General features: G+C 38.9%; 2 protein-coding genes across 2 annotated transcripts; both read left to right on the top strand.

Annotated features, from left to right (window-relative positions):
* The first annotated feature begins 2,676 nt into the window (after window positions 1-2,676).
* On the top strand, window positions 2,677-5,570 carry LOC115664917 (AP2-like ethylene-responsive transcription factor PLT1). The gene is made up of 9 exons (XM_030586791.1): window positions 2,677-2,818; window positions 2,915-3,302; window positions 3,456-3,538; window positions 3,705-3,713; window positions 3,837-3,925; window positions 4,054-4,127; window positions 4,237-4,287; window positions 4,380-4,456; window positions 4,846-5,570. Exons 1-9 carry the CDS (start codon window positions 2,677-2,679, stop codon window positions 5,568-5,570), a joined length of 1,638 nt encoding a protein of 545 aa, XP_030442651.1.
* A 5,124-nt stretch (window positions 5,571-10,694) lies between these two features.
* On the top strand, window positions 10,695-16,356 carry LOC115675328 (uncharacterized). The gene is made up of 8 exons (XM_030597937.2): window positions 10,695-10,826; window positions 11,549-12,340; window positions 12,446-12,635; window positions 13,011-13,114; window positions 13,239-13,341; window positions 13,441-13,733; window positions 14,853-15,158; window positions 15,774-16,356. Exons 2-8 carry the CDS (start codon window positions 11,573-11,575, stop codon window positions 16,137-16,139), a joined length of 2,130 nt encoding a protein of 709 aa, XP_030453797.1. The 5' UTR covers window positions 10,695-10,826; window positions 11,549-11,572; the 3' UTR covers window positions 16,140-16,356.
* Window positions 16,357-16,814: the final 458 nt, after the last annotated feature.

Here is a 16,814-nt window from a genome sequence, read left to right as displayed (position 1 = left end):
TCCAGCGATGACACCTAGGTGAACGCGAATTGGCTCTATCCTCATTGAGGAACGCCCTCCACTATCTTAAACAAATACAAACGCAAACACAAAGGATGAACAGGGCTAGAACCTGCAAAAAGATTGTGACAACAATGGAAACTTAGGTGTGTAGGCGAAGCAGTTGCTTTCACGATTGCAACAGCAGCGGATGCGTCTTTAGACCTTATGTCGTTGGGATCATATAAGTCTTCGTTTTAGTAAGGTTTTCCCTGCGTGTAGTGATTTTACATGGGGATGACTTGACGGGATATGAATGGCTCCCATTTTTCTGTGCAGCACTGTTTATACTGCGACAACGTCAAAACCTCTCTTTTGATGGACATATATTCTTCTCTTAAGAGAGCCATTGCCATCAAATATTGTACCTACTGCATCAAAGTTGTCACTAGAAGCTCTTTTTGTCATTGCCACTGCAAAAATTTATAAGGACTTCTAGGAAAAAACTTCCCCCCCTTTTAACAATGTTGCTTTTTGGTTGCCCTTCTACACTTCTTTTCTTGTGGAGTTTCAACATGCACGCGCAGACACATATAGCTCCTTTGGTTTTTACATTGTAGGTACATCCTTTCTATGGAAACTTGTAGATTTATGCCATGGATTTGTGAAGCGTTTTGAAGTGCAATGAACTATTCTGAGCTCAAATTAACAGTTAGATGAAACTTTTATGTATAGTGTTTGACATGGCTAGTGCTAGCTTTGTTGGTCATTCATGGTTAGTTTGGTCCATTTTCAATGGGGTTCATGGTTAATTACTAAACAATTGGTCTAAACTTGATTACTCAAAGGTACAAAAAAAGACACTATTAGCTGTGCTAGCTAGCACCACACAAGCTTCTAGCGTGTTATGAAGACATGCACTGGACCAAACATATTAAATTCAATAAATTAAGCTTTTGCACATTTTGACTGGTGCGAATACCAATTAAGTGGTCAACAGATTTCTACTTGGGAAACCCAACAAAATCCTCCAATTTCTCTCCGATATTTTACTTGGGGGGGTCCGAATATTTTACCGAACGTGAGCTTGGTGGTATTTGTTGAACAGGAGTAATTCTTACTCATCTCCCCCATCGAGTCCTTTTTTCAATTTGATATGTCGGGTTCATTAAGCCAATAAGATAATGCATGTCCGTACACACACATCTTTAACACATGCATGACTCGGGGATCAACAAATTTTGGCTTGCTCGTGGTTGATAGTCCATGATCGTCTCCCTCAACTTTAATATATATTTCAGAGAGATTAGAGCAGGAGAGTCAGAGAGAAGGACATTATTTTACTAGTAACAATAATGATACTAAACTAAAGATACGAACTTATTTCTTCGTGATACATAAAGTTGCGTGTGGCTATTAAAAAGCAGTGCTATGTACATGTAACTCATGCCCGCTATAAACGTTAATGATGTGTGGTTTTAACGTAAGTTTTTCTTTTTGGTACATTAGCATTTGTGAATAGTTTGCGGGTGTGTGTGTGTGTGTGTGTTGGGTATTTTACTCAATATTTTAAGGAGAGGGAAGAGAGATGATTTGGTGAGTGTGGGAATGCTGGGCTTTGGGGAGTCATTAGTTGAAGAGATCGAGGACGTGAGTTCCGATGAATCAAGTGGGTGTTGAATGGAGAGAGAGAGAGAGAGAGAGAGAGAGAGAGAGAGAGAGAGAGAGGATAGTCATACAGTGAACTTAGGGTTATAATCTTTAAGTTCTGTCCAGTTGGAATTTGTGGGTATGTCTCTGGCCTCACAGATGACTGAAAGATCTTTATCTCATTCTTTCAAAGGGACACTCGTGGCCTCGTATATATATTGCAATATGTATATGTATACTATGTTTCCTTTACTTAAAGCATCGCTTGATTTTGAAGTTCTGGACCAAAGAGTTATGCTAGCATACACTTGATGGGCTCTGTACATTTAAATAATAAATGGAAATATATATGTTAGATTAAATAGTGGATATCACATGATGGTTCACTTAACTTAATGAATTTTATGTGCCATTTGGTGGACAACTAGGGTGGATAAGGAACACCCAGTTGAAAGTTCTGCTGCATTTTCAGTCAGTACTTAGTAGGGAGAGAGAGAGAGAGAGAGAGAGAGCATTTAAATACCTGGTGTACTCATTCATGGTTTTCCCTTTTTCAACCTCTCCTCTCCTTAGTCCTCACTTCTATCATGTTTTCAGAAACCCTACTCCAATAAAGCTCAAAATCTTCTTCTGCTCCTCCTGAGAGAGAGAGAGAGAGAGAGAGAGAGAGAGAGAGAGAGAGAGAGAGAGAGAGAGAGAGAGTTTTCATCATCAGGCAAAAGGTGCAACCCTAGTTACCATTTCTAAGGTGAACATATCTTATCTCAGGCCAGTTCATTTTCAACTTTTTTAGTACTTTTGAGCAGTCTGGATTGGCTGGTCTTCCTCCAGATTATTTCTGATAAGAAGATCTGATTCGCTCTCTCTCGCTCTCTCTCTCTCTACCCGCCCCCCCCTTCTTTCTCTCTCTGCGACTTTTTATGATTCTATATGCAGGAAACGTTGGGTCTCTGGTATTTTGCTCAAAGACATCAAAGTAGTGCAGTTGCGACTAAGTACTACTAATTACTGAAGAAGAAGAAGAAGAATATTTGTTATAGGGGCCCGATGAATTCAAACAACTGGCTATCGTTCCCCCTCTCTCCGTCATCTCACTCTTCCTTGCAAGCAAATCTTCAGCCCACTCAGCCTCATCAGTTTTCTCTGGGGTTAGTCAATGAAAACATGGACAACCCTTTTCACAACCAAGGTAAAATTACTTAATTGGAAAACCCCACCCAAAAAACGAAGTAGTTATTATGCTATATCTGTTGGTGATTCATTTTGTCTGTGTGGTTTTTTTCAGAGTGGAATATGATCAATGCTCACGGGGCTAGTGGCGAGGTGCCAAAGGTCGCAGACTTCCTGGGGGTGGGCAAGTCAGAGAATCAATCGGATCTCACGGCTTTCAATGGGATGAACCAAGCTGGCGACTCCGATTACATGTTCCTGAGCAGCAGCCTTGTCCCGGTCCAACAGAGTGCAGTCGTGGCCGCAGCAACCTCGAGCAACTACGAGCTCCAAGAGAATGTGGGCAACCTGCAGTCACTGACTCTATCCATGGGCAGTGGGAGTAAGGGCTCGGCTTCGGAGATTAGTGGGGACAACACTAGCAACAACACGGTGGAGAATGCGCCAAGAAGGACCTTGGACACATTTGGGCAAAGAACTTCGATCTACCGGGGCGTTACAAGGTGTTCAAGCCTCACTAAATCCTCATAATTTCTAATAATTTCCTTCTTGTTTCTTGTTTATCATGATGAATGTCACAAAATTGAATGGCATATAGTTGCAATTTCTTTTTTTATTTAATTTGATTGAATTTGTTTTGGAGAAAATACCTGCAGGCATAGATGGACAGGGAGGTATGAGGCTCATCTTTGGGATAATAGTTGCAGAAGGGAAGGCCAGTCAAGGAAAGGTCGCCAAGGTATATATCTACAATTTATTTACATTTATGTCCTGATTATGATGAGTTAGTCTTCTTGTTTAAATATACTTCCTTTTTCACTTTGATACTTCGTGGTACTGACAAGATACATAATTTTTTGTTTGTTGGTGTTGTTCTTGGTGGTTCCAATAATCTTCTGTTCCAGTCTATCTAGGTGAGTGCCATCAATTTTTTTCGTTTAAATTTTTTTGGTTAACAGTTGCATTAGATGATTCTGATGACTGGTAAGCTAATTATTTCTGTCATTTTTTTGTGTAATTTTCTTTTTCCTATTTAGGTGGTTATGACAAAGAAGAGAAAGCCGCTAGGGCATACGATCTTGCTGCGCTCAAGTACTGGGGAACATCGACCACTACTAATTTTCCTGTTAGTTTCTTCTTTGCTTTTTTTGTCATTAATTAGTATGTACACACAAAAAAAAGGCTTGAATTATCGAATAAATCTTGTTTAAATGCGAGGCGTGGCTCAAATTTTTTTATTTTTCATGTTTGCAGATAAGTAACTATGAGAAGGAACTGGAAGAGATGAAGCACATGACCAGGCAAGAATTTGTGGCATCCATTAGAAGGTCAGATAACATATTTAAACGGAAATCTTCGTTTCTATCTCGACAGTGTCGATTCTTTCTTCACTATCAAGCAAAGCTTATGAAGTTATTGTGTCGCTCTCCTTCACAGGAAGAGTAGTGGCTTCTCCAGAGGGGCTTCAATGTATCGTGGAGTTACAAGGTACGCTTCTTCTTCTTCTTCTTCTTCTACTTCTGCTGCTGCTGCTGCTGCTGCTACTCCTCTTCCTCATCAATTTAATGAACTCTAAGCAGGCATCACCAGCATGGACGTTGGCAAGCAAGGATTGGGAGGGTTGCAGGGAACAAAGATCTTTATTTGGGAACTTTCAGTGAGTAACTTAATGTATTGATGATGGGTTTTTCCCATTTTTCTCGAAAAAAATTAAATTCTGAAGATACACCATGGGATAGTCTCATGTTAATTAAACATTAAAATGTGGAAACATTTACAGCTCAGAAGCTGCTCTCACAGATAATATTTAACTGGAAAAGTTAGATCCTTGCTGAGAAAGTTTCCAAGGATCTATCATTTATATTGGAACATTCCATGCATGCACATACACTCAGTCAGTCAGTATCTATCAAAGCCAACACACAGTTTATTTGATTGAAGCACGTGCACCTTTCTACTCTAGGTTACTACCCCTTATACAGTACATTGACTCTTCTTTTGGCTATTCATGGAACTATGAACTGAATCGTGATGACACACTTTCAGGCACCGAGGAGGAAGCGGCTGAGGCCTACGACATCGCGGCGATAAAGTTCCGAGGCCTCAATGCTGTTACCAACTTCGACATGAACCGCTACGACGTAAAGGCGATCCTCGAGAGCAACACGCTGCCCATTGGTGGGGGTGCCGCCAAGAGGCTCAAGGAGGCGCAAGCCCTAGAGTCTTCGAGGAAGCGTGAGGAGATGATCGCCCTCACCTCGAGCTTCCAGTATGGGAGCTCGAGCTCTAGCCGCCTCCAGTCTTACCCTCTTTTGCAGCCATCTTTCGATCACCACCACCAGCCTCAGCCGCTGCTAACCCTCCAAAACCCCGAGATCTCGCACTACCCGCAGCAAACCGACCCTTCTTTCCACCATAACTACATCCAGACGCAATTGCAGCTTCATCAACAATACCAGAACCACCCTTACTACAATAGCACTAATTATCTTCAGAGCAACCCTGCGCTCTTGCACGGGCTGATGAGCGTCGGGTCTTCGACGACGGTCATCGGGGACAACGCTAACAATAATGGGAGCTCGAGTGGGAGCTACAGCGGAGGGTACTTGGGAATGGGCTCGAGCAGCGGCGGAGGTGGGAATGTGGTCGGAACGGAGGAGCTCGCCATGGTCAAGGTCGATTACGACATGCCTAATAGCGGTTATGGCAGCTGGTCGGCGGACTCGGTGCCAGGTTCGAACCCAGGTGTTTTTACGATGTGGAATGACTGATGATGGTGCTAGAGAGGAGAGGAGGAAGATCACGGCGTGCATGGAAGATTTTATATATAGCTTTTCAGTGCTTCTTTTACTAATGGATCGAAGCTGATTGGCTTCTACAAGTGCACCAACGAAAACAACCTTTTCTTAATTTCTTCATTCTTCTTCTTCTTCTTTTTTGTTGGTTTTAATTATCGGAATAGATTCTTGGATGAATCGCTAATCAAGTCAATCGCATTGTCAAAAAATTATATCAGGTCGAGCATTTCATGCGTCGTCGTTGCAATGTGATTGACTTGATTTTATTGGCGATGTTGATCGTTCGCGTCTGAACGAAAATTTTGTTGCCTCGAATCTAATGAGAAATATCTAATTATGGAAGACTTGAGATGATCGTGCTTTTTTATTTGAGTATGTTCTAATCTATACACGATAATGTAATAATGTATCCTCTCATTAAATGAGGTGTATTTATTATGTTAATTTTTTTCATTTACAATATGAAATGAGGCATATCAGTGCATTTTTTTCATCCATAAATATAAGTACTGTATTTTTTAAGGCTTTTCAATATTATACATAATTTCTGGGTGCTATAATAATGCATAAATATGTGATGGCTATCATCATTGGTCGGGAAAAATTACAAAAAAATTCATAAACCTTTTGCACTTGTGCCAATTCAGCCATAAACCTTTCAATTATGCCAATTTAATTATAAATCTTTTCATGTTTTGCCAATGTAGTCCATTCGGTCAATTGTAGCCGGAAATCCCTAGTGTGGATGCAAGCCGTCCGACATGGCACGATTGGCGCTGACGTGCTAATTTTGACGGGTCAATGTAATCGATTCGATAATTTTCGTTTTCTTTTTCCTTCTTCCTTTGCCAATCGTTGGGCCTCAGCGATGGCCAGCAAGGGTGACCCTCGTCGATCGTAGCCTGTTTAGGTAATAGCTCTATTTAGGTAGTCAATGAAAATGATTCCGCTAATTCGCTAATAGCTTTGTATAGGAAAGAAGGATCTTTTTGTCCATTTGGCCCCATCTTGGATAATATTTTTCACTTAACACGCTAGTTTAGGTAATGTTCTTTTAATCATGTGAGAAGGGAAGGTAATACAGCGGCTCATAGTTCAGCTAAATTTGCTTTAAATGTGGATAATGAATTGGTATGGGTCTAAGAGTGTCCGTCATGGCTGGAGCCTGCGGTTTTTAGTGATGTACTCTTGGCTCATTTGAATAATTATATATGCTATCATTTCTAGGGGTGAGTAAAAAAAAAACCGCCCGGATCGGCTGTTTTTACACTCTTCTCGGGGCACCGGTCCAGTCCCTAGTTCTATAAAATTGGAACTGATGAATTTCGATTTGGTTCTGGGTGTCGAACCACCCACCCTAACCACCCGGACCGGAATTTTTTTTTATAAAATTTTCTAATTTTTTAATTTCTAAAAAATTTGAAAAAAATCCTAATTTATCTCTCATTTCACAAGGAAAGGCCCTTCAAGGCTAGAGCAACTACATGTACTTATACATGTGAGTAAGATGACAAGAATAAATCAAAACACAATAGTAGTTACTCATTCTAACCAAATTGTGTCACAAATTGGAAAAATCTCTGTGAAATCTATAATGTTATATGTAACTCAGTGATTGTAGAAACGTTATAATTATTAAAAACTTCTTCAATTTTATCCTGAACATTAACAACAAATGAAAAAAAACTGAATATGCCATCAGTTCCATTGGCCCACTCGGGACATGTTTAGACCGATTGGTCCAGTCCGATTCTTGGTTCCAGAAACTAGGAACCAGTCCCTCTAGCCCGGTTAACGGATCCTAGGCGAGAACTGAACTGCCCGCAAACCGATCACTTCTAATCGTTTTCCTATAAAAAAAAAAGTCAAGTCAAAGTGTTAGTTGGTCGTTCAAAAAAAAGGATTCTATACCATTTTTGACTACAAAAAAGAGTTGTCATATCTCAGTAACGGGGTCTTTGTTGATTCTGAATCGCACTCCTGGTGAGGGCGACCCTCATCGATAGTTGCCTTTGGCCGGTCGTCGGCCATCGCCGAAGCTCGGCAACCGGTGAAGGAAGAAGGAAAAAAAACAAAGAAAGAAAAAGAAAAATATAAAAGATTGATAAAAATTTCGAAAAAAATATTAAAAAGTTAATAAATTTTGTCCACATCAGTGCCAACCATGCCACATTAGATGGCTGGCATTTACGTCAGTGATCTTTAGCTAGAATTGGCTGGATGGACTACATTGGCAAAACGTGAAAATGTTTAAGATTAACTTGACACATTTGAAATGTTTAGGATTGAATTGTCACAAATACAATAGGTTTATGAATTTTTTGGAAATCTTACCTCATTGATATGTGTACCTTTTTTTATGGCTATTATCTTGTGTTTTTTATTTTTCTAATTCCTAACTATGTGTATATGGTTTAAGTGAATCATCATTGGCTGTATATGTTTTTTTTATTTATTTCTTTTGTGTAGCAATTATGAGAAAAAAAAACATTGAGATGTATATTAAAAAAAAATTGGATGTTTATTGTAAATAAAACCTACTAAACATAAATAGTACAACGGTAAAAGGCAACAACCAAACAGACAAAGCCAATACACATTTGCATAAGGTCCAAATATTATAGGACTAATTACCTAAAAAATCCCAAACTTTTGGTCTAGTCTCAATTCTGCCCCGAACTTTTTTTTCTCTCAGAAAAAACCTCAAACTTTAAGTCCATTCTCAAATTTGCTCCAAACTTTAGATCCAATCTCAAATCCGCCCCGAATTTTGTTTTGTCTAAAAAACTCTTCAACTTTCAATTTATTCTCAAATCTATCCCCGTTGTTCAGTCCAAACTTGACATGGCATTTTCACATCGATAACAAATCCCACATCAGCAAGGTGACACAGAAAATTATCTCCAAAATTCTAAGATATGAAAATTAGGGACAACTAACAGTGATTGTTGGATAGAGGGTTAATGAGGGTAGGTTTGAAACTAGAGTAAAAATTAGTGATTTTTCTCTTAGACAAAAAAAAAAGTTCAGGATAGATTTGGGACTAAACTTAAAGTTTGGGTTTTTTCTGAAATAAAAAAGTTTGGGGTATATTTGGGATTGAACATAAAGTTTGGAGTTTTTTCTGAGACAAAAAAAAGTTTGGAGCAAATTTGGGACTAAACCCAAAGTATGGGGTTTTTTTTTAGACAAAAAAAAGTTATGGGCAGAATTGAGACTAGACCTAAATTTGAGGGTTGTTAGGGTATTGAACCTAATATTATAACTCATTCATTGATAATTTAATTCGATAAAAGTCGGTAAACAGAGAAGTTTGCTTAGGAAGATCACATAATCGGTATAATTCTACCAACCTAAGAACTTTACAAAAAAGAAATCTGCGCCTAAATGAAAGAAAAAGGATAATTGATGCTTTAATTGATCGGTATAATGCTACCAACCTCCTCGTTCAAATTTGGCCATTTTACTCCGCCTTCACTGAGTTCGTGCAAGCGTGCCAGATTGCTTATATTAATTGTTCCACAAAAATAAGTTATGATTACATAATTAGATTCGATTGCATGGTTTATAAAATGTATTCATAAACCATATTCCTAATATTTTCAATCTTGAAAATGTCTTTACTTATTGGATCGATTAATAAATTATCAAGTACTCTATTGTTCATGCGATTAACACAAGATGCCCAAGACATATTTTAATATTGTTTTTCCAATAGTTTCCAAATACTCACTTACAACGCATACTTGGAACTAAAACTTTGTCCATCATCCATCACAATCGTAAAGGAAATTATAGTTATATGCATGTTATTTTCCTTTCATAATTTCCTTTTCTTTTGAAGAGGAGTGCTACGACTAGAACAAATTATCGAAAAAAAAGTACTTCTTCAATTCGAAGTCAATTAGTGGTTTAATCGATGTAAAATCAATGAAACAAGAAATAAATTTCAAAATACTCGAGCTTTTGAATTTCTGAGTATATTTGAATATTTAAAGTATTAGAACATTTTCCATTTAAAGATCTATTAATCCTTATTTTAAGTTGCCAAAAACAATATAAATACTAGTTGTGCATGCCCGACGTATTCGCACACAAATGAAATTACTCACATGAATTTATATTAGAACGTACATAGTAAATTGTACTAATTTCAATAAGTAGAGCACAAAATCTGATTATAAGAACCTTTTATTTATAGAGAGAAGCAGAGTAGCCATTAATTCTTGAACCTTCAACCTAATTGGCTGGCTCACAATTTTCCATGATAATTTTGGATTAAACCAAATATCCAATCCATTACAAATTCAACTTGGATAAATGGCAATTTAATTTATGTATTTAAGTAATTGCCGAATAAAAAACTAATTGTCAAGTCACTTCATTATTTGCTATACAAATTTTCTCCGAATGATATAAGCTATTCACGGCACAAGTGGGATTTATGATGAGGATTTTAAAAATAGGAAATAGAACTAAATGAAATGTATAAGTTGCAATTTTTGTTCTTTAGTTGGAACGTTTAAATTTAGCTAATATCAAGAGGTGTTTTTTTTTCCAAGTAATAGAAGAAACTATCTCAGAGATTATTTTAATTAAACTTTAGATCGAATAGATAAATAATATACTTATTCACGTAATTGACGAAATTTTTACTTCGAATTATGAGTGGAGTACACAAGGTAATTTGGTATATTTCTCTTTTTGGCTCTATTTCCAATTAAATGGAAAAATAATTTATTTAAAGATCTTTTTATCTAGAGTATAACACAAGTTGATATCGAGACATTTTATTTTTATCTATTTCATCGGTTAAATATATTTTAAGATGCCTTCTCTTTTTATGTTTATAAAAATGAAATATGGATAAGACATTCGAAAGAAATCGAGTTCCCTAATTATCGGAAAACAACTTTCTTTTCTGGTCAAACGGAGAACAACTTAAATTAATTAAATAAAATTTTGTGAGTTGCCTTCATTGGCCTCCAAAGCTTACTGAAAGTCCAATTTTACCCCTCGTATAAAAAAAATAAAACCTAGATCTATCACCAGTCTCTTCCCTCTTCGCACGAGAGCCCCTCTTCAGTTCGCTCGCTCCGTTCGCTCGCTCGCTCGCCGTCTTCGCCCCGTTCGCCGGCTTCTCGCTCAGACCAGTCGCTCGCCGGCTTCTCGCTCAGACCAGTCGCTCGGTTCTCTGTTGCTCGCCACTTCCTTTGCTCGCGGAAGGAGGTACCGTTTTCGGACTCTTCTCCGATAGGGCATAGAATGATTTCGGAACGATTTTTGTTTTTTTTTGTTTTTTTCTTCCTGGTTTTGGAGATTGTGCCGCGGGCGATGGTGATGGTGATTTGCGTCGGTGGAAATTGTTATCGGCTGTGTTTTTCCTTGGAGCTTTCTTCTCTGTTCGTAAATCTAGACCCGAATTGTCTGGTGTCGATTTGGCTGCGTTTTGGACCATATTTTGCGGTTCTGATATCAAAACTGCGTGCGAAAGATTGAGTGACGATGGATTGGCATGACTAGGATGAGGAAAAATTTGGGGGTTTGTGCGAGTTAACATGGCCTGCAGTACCGTGGGACTTCCCATGGTTTTGATGTGTCGCAACGTATTGCTGTCAAAATCACCGAAAGCATGTTTTGATTTGCCAGTAATTTTCTTTCTCGAACACGCCCTGTGCCCCAATGATGGGAAAAACAACCTAGGAAGCCCCGGGCATGAACGGGAACTAATCTCAGATGTAGTGTGAACTGCTTCGGCATCAGCAGACAACAGACAGAAGAAACTGTTTCGGGTTGCAACTCGGTCTGTGGTTATAGTAGCAACACGTGGGATATCCGCTAGTTGATAACTTGACAGGAACCTCGTTAATAGTGTGTTTTAACAAGTGGAGCATTGTCTTGTGTTGAGTAGTGTTAAATTTGACGGTTTTTCGTGTCTTTCGTGCTTCCAGGGATATTTCTGCGCTCAGTTGGACATGGCAAGAACGCATGAAGATGATGAATTCGAAGATGGAAGAAACGATAAACGAGAAAGGAGGAGAGATCATCGGCATGAGCGTGGGCGCAGAGAACGAGATTCCGAATCTGGTTACAGAGACAAGGAGAGGTATTCTTCACGGGACTCTCAGTATGAACATGAAAGGGCCTCACATAAGAGATCAGAGCATAGTAGGACAGATGATGATAGACATGAGAGACGGAGGTATGATGATAGTGATGTGAAGCCTCGAAAGGATAGAGAGGTTAACAAAGGGCGAGATACCCCAACTGGCAATGAGAAAGAGGGAAGAGATGGCAAGAAGGTTGATGGTTCGAAACCAGAACAACCAACATTGCGGGAGGGCAATATGAACACTGATTCTTCAAACTTGGGCAGAAGTGGAGGAGTTTACATCCCACCATTTAAGTTGGCCAGAATGATGAAAGACGTCCAAGACAAAAGCAGTGTTGAGTATCAAAGGTTGACATGGGATGCTCTAAGGAAGAGTATAAACGGTCTGGTGAATAAAGTCAATGCAACGAACATCAAGAATATCATTCCAGAACTTTTTGCTGAGAATCTTATCCGAGGAAGGGGTCTTTTCTGCCGTTCTTGTATGAAGTCTCAAATGGCTTCTCCGGGATTCACAGATGTCTTTGCTGCATTTGTTGCTGTTGTCAACACAAAGTTTCCGGAGGTTGGTGAACTTTTACTAAGAAGGATCGTTTTGCAACTCAAGAGAGCTTATAAGCGGAATGACAAGGTACGGCCACACGCTTCTTGGTTCAGATTTCTTAGTTCACAAGGATCTTGTTGGATATTCATCCTTTCGATGTTAATTTTTTTTTTTTGGTTGTATTCTCAACAGCCTCAATTACTTGCTGCTGTTAAATTCATAGCACATCTAGTTAACCAGCAAGTGGCTCATGAGATTATTGCTTTGGAGCTGCTCACTGTTCTGCTGGAAAATCCTACCGATGACAGTGTAGAGGTGGCTGTTGGTTTCGTGACCGAGTGTGGTTCCATACTGCAAGACCTTTCTCCTAAAGGTCTACATGGTAGGTATATGTTGCGGTGTTTATATTATTTCCAGCTTGTTGCTCTTCTTTTTTAGCTTGTGTGCATTTATCATCAAATTGTGAGGCAATCTGTTGGATATGAATTCATCAGATTAGAGTTGGAGATCATGAAGGAGATGGAAGTTTTGATGAATGATTAAGCTTGTGTCATCCGTCAAATGGTGTGCCACCATGCAATATCCTAAGGCTTTGTATAGCGTGTCATATCATCCAAACTCATACTTGTATGTAGTTAAGAAGAAAATATTTACTATACTGTGTGCATGACCAGGAGTGATGCTGGCGAGTCTTCCTTTTATGTTTTCCTCAGTAATTTCTTGTACTACAGCTTCTTAATTGTGATAATTTTTTCAGGTATCTTTGAACGGTTTCGTGGAATTCTTCATGAAGGTGAAATAGATAAGCGAGTTCAGTTTTTGATTGAAGGTCTTTTTGCCATTAGAAAAGCTAAGTTTCAGGTCAGTAACTCCAATCTCTCTTGCTTGGGCAAGAAAGTACCATTTTTGTTCCGGAGAGGTTAATCAAGCATGCATGTCTTAGCCTTCTCACTATCATAACTTAAATTTATCCGTGTACATACAGGGTTATCCTGCTGTTCGCCCAGAGTTGGATCTTGTGGAGCAAGAAGATCAACTGACACATGAGATATCACTCCAGGAGGACATCGATCCAGAAATTACTCTTGGTATCTGTCTACCTATCCAATTATGGGGAACCTACTTATAATCTGCATATTCTGTCGTCTGATTTTTTTTTTCTTTTGTCATACTTGTTTCTGGATCAGACATATTCAAGCCTGATTCGCAGTTTGTGGAGAATGAGCAGCGTTATGAAGAATTGAAGAAAACCATTGTTGGTGATGAGTCCGAGGAGGAAGAAGATTCTGAAGAAGGCTCAGAAGATGGATCTGCTGAGGAATCTGAGGAAGAAGAGGATGAACAGATGAAAATTAGAGATGAGACAGAGACTAATCTTATAAACCTCCGGAGAACAATCTATTTGACGATTATGTCCAGTGTTGATTTTGAGGAAGCAGGGCATAAGCTATTAAAAATTAAACTGGAACCTGGACAGGAGGTGAGACACCTTTTCAGTCATTGCAGCCATATTTGAATACTTATCTTTTTTCTTTCCCTTGATTTCTAAGAAGGTTGTACATAATATGAAATGGTTTGAGTAAGTCTTATTATTTTTGTCCAGTGATTTTGAGAATTTAAGTAAACGTTGCTGATTTTTTGTCCCAAACCAGAAGTGGATTTAGCTGATGTACGTTTTTTCTTGGGAACTTGCTTTTAGGCCTGTATTTTCAGAGCTGATTGCTTTGCGTGTTATAATTAATCTGTACTTGAGGATGGACTGTTGTGGTTTTTGTGTATTGCGCTGACTTTGAAACTGAAGCAATTCTAAATTCTAGATATTGAATTTTTTGCATGTGATGCAAAATTGGTGCTTTTGCTTTTCCCAATTTCTTCTCTGTATATTATATGCTCCTAGTATTACGATAAGTAATCAATTTTGTACTTAGTTGTGTGGTTATCAGAAGATTTTCTTCTGCATTAGTTGTGGTAGATGAGTTTTGGGTAGATTAGGAGTAGGATGAAAAGTTGAGGTCTTATTGACACTTCTGGTTGATCATCTTCTTTGTATATTTTGCCTTATCATTTTGATTGACTCAGTTGATAAGACATATAGTAGCCAGACCTGGTAGCTTGAAAGTACAATCCTTTTATTTGGAAGCATTCATTGCCAGTGCAATTAGCATGGTAGATGGCGTGCTATGCTACATTAGTGACGTTCTGCTTGGTTGTGTGATGGAGTGTCAGGGGTTAAGTTTCCCCAGAATGTTAGATTTCTAAAATTGTCTTGTTCATAGGCTGACATGGATTAGCTTTCAGAGGAGGTGCTGAGCTTAATCTAAGCTAGATATTGGATTTTGTTAAAATCTTTCATTGCTACTTTTATCGACGTTGCTAATTATAATGATTTTTTTATTCTTGTGGTTTCTCATGCTAATTTGGTAGAGAAAGAAATTATTTTTTCATTCTTTTTAACATTTTGTTTTCTTTCAATCATGCCTTTGCCTTCTTTACATCATGGAATACTTTTAGAATAATTATCTTAGTCTATCAGCTGCTTCATGCAGCCCTTGGAACTAGTTTCTTCTTTACTTACTGTCTTGTTTTTTGGGCTGTGCAGATGGAGTTATGCATAATGTTGTTGGAGTGCTGCAGTCAAGAGAGAACTTACCTCCGCTATTATGGTTTGCTGGGGCAGCGTTTTTGCATGATCAACAAAGTCTATCAGGAGAATTTTGATAAATGCTTTGTTCAGCAATATTCAATGATTCACCGTCTTGAGACAAACAAATTGCGAAATGTGGCAAAATTTTTTGCGCATTTACTTGGCACAGATGCTCTACCATGGCATGTCTTGGCCTACATACGATTGACGGAGGAGGACACCACTTCTTCATCACGTATATTTATTAAAATCCTCTTCCAGGTGAGTGAAAAGCGAACTCTTAATCAGACTTTCTGTTGGTTTCATTTGTTTCTTTTGCTAAATTTCTATGGTAGAAACAACTAGTCAATGCTTTGAAGAATAGTATTTGTGAAATAGATGTCTGACTGACAAATTGCTTAGTCTGCATTGTGCTTAGAAGACTTTGGCTTTGACAATGATTTGTCATCTGGGCATTTAATTTGGTGGGAAGGAAAATTCACAGTAGGTCTCTCTACTTTGATTTTGGCACCACATGTATGCGGCCCATGAAATTGGTCTCTGTCTTTCCTTTTAGTAACTAAGAATATTTATGCTGAGTGGAACGTGCAATCATGACTGGAAAATTGTTATTCCCCAACCAAGTTTTAGACAAATGCATCACTAAGATGCACCTGATGAGTCGTGGCATGGTTATGTTTTCCAGTACCCTTTTGTATTGCTCTATTCGTGGGCAGATGTCAGTGAGTTCTTTAAGCGTTTATGATCTTAAATTAAATGCTTCAGATTGCTGATATAATTATTATCCACTCATACATACTTTTCATCAGTTTTCAACTTAGAAGAATCTTTGGTTTATCTCAAGCAGACTATATATTGATGTTTGTTCTTTTGCAGGAACTATCAGAGCATCTAGGGATCCGCTTGCTTAATGAACGCCTGAATGATCCATTAATGCAGGATTCCTTCGAGTCAATATTCCCTAGAGACAATCCCAAGAACACAAGATTCTCGATTAACTTTTTCACATCCATTGGACTTGGTGGTATCACTGAGAACTTGCGCGAATATTTGAAGAACATGCCGCGTCTCATTATGCAGCAGCAGCAGCAGCAGGCCTCGTCAGAAACCGATGAAGACTTGGGAAGTTCGAGCTCATCAGAGTTGGATGAATCCGATTCTGAATCTTCTTCTGAATCAGATTCTGGTTCGTCTGAACGGGACAGGGATAGAAAACGCAGTAAGAGGAGGAAGAGAAATTAGGGGATACATCCATTTTACTCGGCTCTTTCAACCAACTGTTGCGTTTACATTCTTTTCCCTTATTGTCATGGAAGGAATTTTTATTTGAGTTAGAAGAACATCTTTTCCTTTCCCACCACTTTCTTTTGGTGGGGCTAGCTTGAGACGAACTGTAATCGTGTACAGCGGGCGACATCGCTGGAATTGCAATGGTGAGGACCCATGTGATTTTGTGCTACGTTTTGCTCAAGCTTCAGTCATAGTGCCGATTCTGTCAATTCCTTCAGGCACAAACTGTCTCTTTCACTTTGAGAACCATACTGTCATACCATGTGATGTCTTCACTCGATGTCATTTGCTCAATCAAGTGTCGTTACGTATCGATTTCTGTTTCCAATTACACCGATCGAGCATCCTAGATTCGAGCTCTGGGCATCAGTGGTCATCTTTCGAACACGTCCATGGTCATAGACTCGTACAAGAGAGATCTATTTAATTGCCCGTCTCTCCTCCACATTCCCTTCGTAGCAGCATGGGGCCTCTTCCTATTCCACACACTAATGGCTTCACGTGCAATGTGTCATCTCGAACCTAGCTTTGTCCGGCATTAACTCTCGTAGGACCGGTTCGCTTGCGGTGAATTGAATCGGATCAGATCTACTTCAATTCGCTCAGCCACCACCGAAATTACTCGAT

The sequence above is a fragment of the Syzygium oleosum genome, unplaced genomic scaffold (genome assembly GCF_021117445.2).
Source record: "Syzygium oleosum isolate NSW1041296 unplaced genomic scaffold, Sole_v2.1 Sole_v2.07, whole genome shotgun sequence".
NCBI lineage: Eukaryota > Viridiplantae > Streptophyta > Magnoliopsida > Myrtales > Myrtaceae > Syzygium > Syzygium oleosum.
Note: the sequence above shows the minus strand (reverse complement) of the source record. Positions and strands in the feature narration are given on the sequence as shown.